Genomic DNA, 3,304 nt, shown 5'->3' with positions numbered 1-3,304 from the left:
CAACAATAAAAAATTAGATATTTACCGTAGTTTTATTTGTTATTTTATTTTTTCCGAATATTAAATATTGCAGATTGCTTGTAACAATTTTATAAAGGAGACAAAAAATATTAAAAACATGTAGCTCTACCGATTTTCACAGAATTTCATTGAGCATTAAATTCCACGAATCATACTTCTCTTTTCGGTTAGTTCGATTCTCGCAGTCCAAAGGAATATTTTTAACCTTTCGAGATAAATTGTGATTTGTGTGTTGATCTAAAAACAAAAACAACTATGGATTTGAAACTGGACGATGACTTGGATAATGACTTGGACATACGCAATAGTGAACAGGATGGCAACGAAAATTTTACGACTACGGCAATGACAATGGATCACGATTTGAATTACGATTTGGATAATGAAAACACTGCAACAACTTCGGCGATGAACAAGACTTCAGTTAAAGATTACAGGAAAAGTAACAAAAGCAGAATTCATCTCAGTCGGAGAAGAATAAAATATAAAGGGTGCATCAAAAGAAAAGATAAAAAGAAAAATTCAGTTTCTAAGAATAACAGAGATGTTGAAGAAATTTTTAACAACTCTACTGAAACTTTAACTACAAATGATCATGAAGAAATTTCTCATGAAGACTCGAGTCTCAACATCAGAGAAGAACTTGAAGAAGGAATCGAAGAAGAAAGAGTGACAATTGAAGCAAACCAAGAATATAGAATGGAAGGTCAACGGATTGTGGCTATCCAAGATTTCATTAATTCATTGAAATTATTAGGAGATCACAACAAAGACATGGCATGTACTCTAAGCAATATGATTGTTCAAAAAGAGATTAGGAATGGGCTAGAGTCTACATTAATTTTCAAATGCAATATGTGCAATAAAGTGAAATCCATTCAAACAAATAATACAGCAAATGAAACATCAGTCATTGGCATTATGAATATTGGTTCAGGTTATAGCCATTTAGAACAATTAACGTCTGCAATGGATATACCATGTATGTCTAATGCAACGTACCAAAAAATTCAGAACCGAGTTTGTGATTCGTGGGAAGAAGCCGCATTAGAATCAATGATAGAAGCTGGTCAAGAAGAAAAACGGCTAGCAATAGAAAATGGTGATGTTACAGATAATGGAATACCATACATTACTGTGGTTTGTGATGGTTCATGGGCTAAAAGATCATATCGCACAAATTACAATTCCTTGTCTGGAGCTGCCGCCATAGTTGGTTACAGAACACGGAAAGTCTTACACCTCGGCGTAAAAAATAAATTTTGTTTAGTATGCAAAAAAAATGAAAATCATGACTCAATACCAGAACATAAATGTTACAAAAATTTCACAGGATCTTCGTCATCTATGGAGTCGTTTATTATCGCTGAAGGTTTTCAACAAAGCTTGAATACACATGGCCTCATTTATAGGTTTATGATTGCTGACGGCGATAGTAGCGTTTTTAAAACTCTATTAGATTTGAGACCTTACGCTAGTCATTCGATAAAAATAGAAAAAATCGAATGCAAAAATCACCTACTTCGAAATTATCGAAATAAATTAAGAGATCTCTTCCAAAACACTAATTTACCTATTATCTTGCGACGAAAAGTAAAGGTAGGTACCTTATTTGTTAGATAGGCAGTCTCATTTTGAAATACACGGCAATTTTTTTAAAATTGGTAAATGCGGTTTAAATAGTGTTATGTATTATGTATTTCCAAATCACTGTGATATAATAAGTTTCTACGTGACCATATTACTTAAATTTATTAACATTTATAGGGTTATCATCTGAAATTTTCCGGAGCTATAAATAAAGCAATAGAATATAGAAAAAACCAAGATTGCTCTCTAAAAGAAAAAATTGAAAAATTAAGAACTGATATACTGAACAGTCCTAGTCACATTTTAGAAGAACATAAGAAGTGTATTGAATTGCAGTATTTTTGCAAAAAAGTCCATAATGCCGGAGATAGTTTGATGGCAGATTTTAAATTAACCAGTAAGTTTTTCTGCAATTTATTTTAAAACCTCTTTTAAATTCACCATAACGTAATCCTAATCGGGTCCATACCATTAATTAAATGAATATAAATGTACCTATGCAATCAAGTACCCATTAGAGTTGCATATTTGTGCTTTCAAATTTTTTTAAATTAAAAATATTTTCTATTTTTGTTTTTTTTAGATTCACATGACGATCTAATGCACCTTGTCTCTAATATGGCAAAGCATGCTTCCAGTCTCATTCATGACGTAAATAACAATGTGGTAGAGCAATTCAATGCAGTAATTGCAAAATACATTGGCGGGAAAAGAGTAAATTACTGCATGAAAAGATCGTACCAAGCCCGGTGTTCAGCAGCAACAGTGTCTTACAACACTACAAAACCGCTGTATCACGTGACCAAAAAATTAAAAAACAAGAGTCCTGGATTATTTACAAAAAAATGGGAAACCAAATATCGAAGCAAATTATTACGCCAAAAATTAAGAAAAAGTGCGGCTAGGCGAAAATTGTTTAAACGGAAAAATGACCAGGACTACGGTGACCATTGTCAGAAACCAGACTTGTGTGCTGAAGAATACGAAGCAGCAAAACGTACATTTTTAGATATGAACTTCAAAACCGGAACAGAAATACAGATGTTAGAACAACAAACTCGTGGAAGTGATTTGCAAAGGAACAGCCACGTGTGGAAAACTGARAGGAAAAAAAGGGTAACAGCATCAAAATTTTATGAAGTATGTGTGAAAAAAAATAGTACAAGTCGGAAGAGGCTTGTGGAATCGATTATAAAACCTAGGGAAGTAAAAAGTAGGGCACTGGATCACGGAATTTTTTATGAAAAAATTGCTATTGAGGCGTTACGCCAACAGTTAAATATTAAWAAAATTGACGAATGCGGACTCTTTATAAATCAGGAACACCAATACTTAGCTGCCACTCCAGACGGTCTAATTGGGAATGACACTTTGGTAGAGGTAAAGTGTCCGTATTCAGCGAAAGACATGACACCAGAAGAAGGAATTGAAAAAAGAAAAATTACATTTTGGAAGAAAGACTACACGATTAATAAAAGGCACAAGTGGTACTTTCAAATACAGGGGCAGTTATATGTAACTAATCGAACAAAATGTATTTTTGCTGTTTGGACATTTAAAGGACTAAAATATGAAGAAATAGGAATTGACACAACTTTTTGGGATAAATTTATGAAACAGCAACTGAAACGCTTTTATTTTGACTGTCTACTGCCGGAATTGGTAGATAGTCGCCTGGATAGAAATATGGAAA

The 3,304-nt window shown here is 33.1% G+C and overlaps 2 protein-coding genes across 6 annotated transcripts in view; both read left to right on the top strand.

Moving 5' to 3' along the window:
* LOC123015931 (mushroom body large-type Kenyon cell-specific protein 1) overlaps positions 1-3,304 on the top strand; it is a 45,039-nt gene that overhangs the window by 25,039 nt on the left and 16,696 nt on the right. The gene's annotated exons all lie outside the window — the stretch shown is intronic.
* Positions 62-3,250, top strand: LOC123015933. Its single transcript, XM_044416022.1, has 2 exons — positions 62-2,008; positions 2,195-3,250. Exon 1 carries the CDS (start codon positions 277-279, stop codon positions 1,642-1,644), a length of 1,368 nt encoding a protein of 455 aa, XP_044271957.1. The 5' UTR covers positions 62-276; the 3' UTR covers positions 1,645-2,008; positions 2,195-3,250.

Source organism: Tribolium madens, unplaced genomic scaffold (genome assembly GCF_015345945.1).
Source record: "Tribolium madens isolate multiple individuals breed KSU strain unplaced genomic scaffold, Tmad_KSU_1.1 Scaffold_19;HRSCAF=116;Tcas5.2_LG9, whole genome shotgun sequence".
Taxonomy (NCBI): domain Eukaryota; kingdom Metazoa; phylum Arthropoda; class Insecta; order Coleoptera; family Tenebrionidae; genus Tribolium; species Tribolium madens.
The sequence above is the reverse complement of the archived record's forward strand: the minus strand, read 5'-3'. Positions and strand labels throughout refer to the sequence as shown.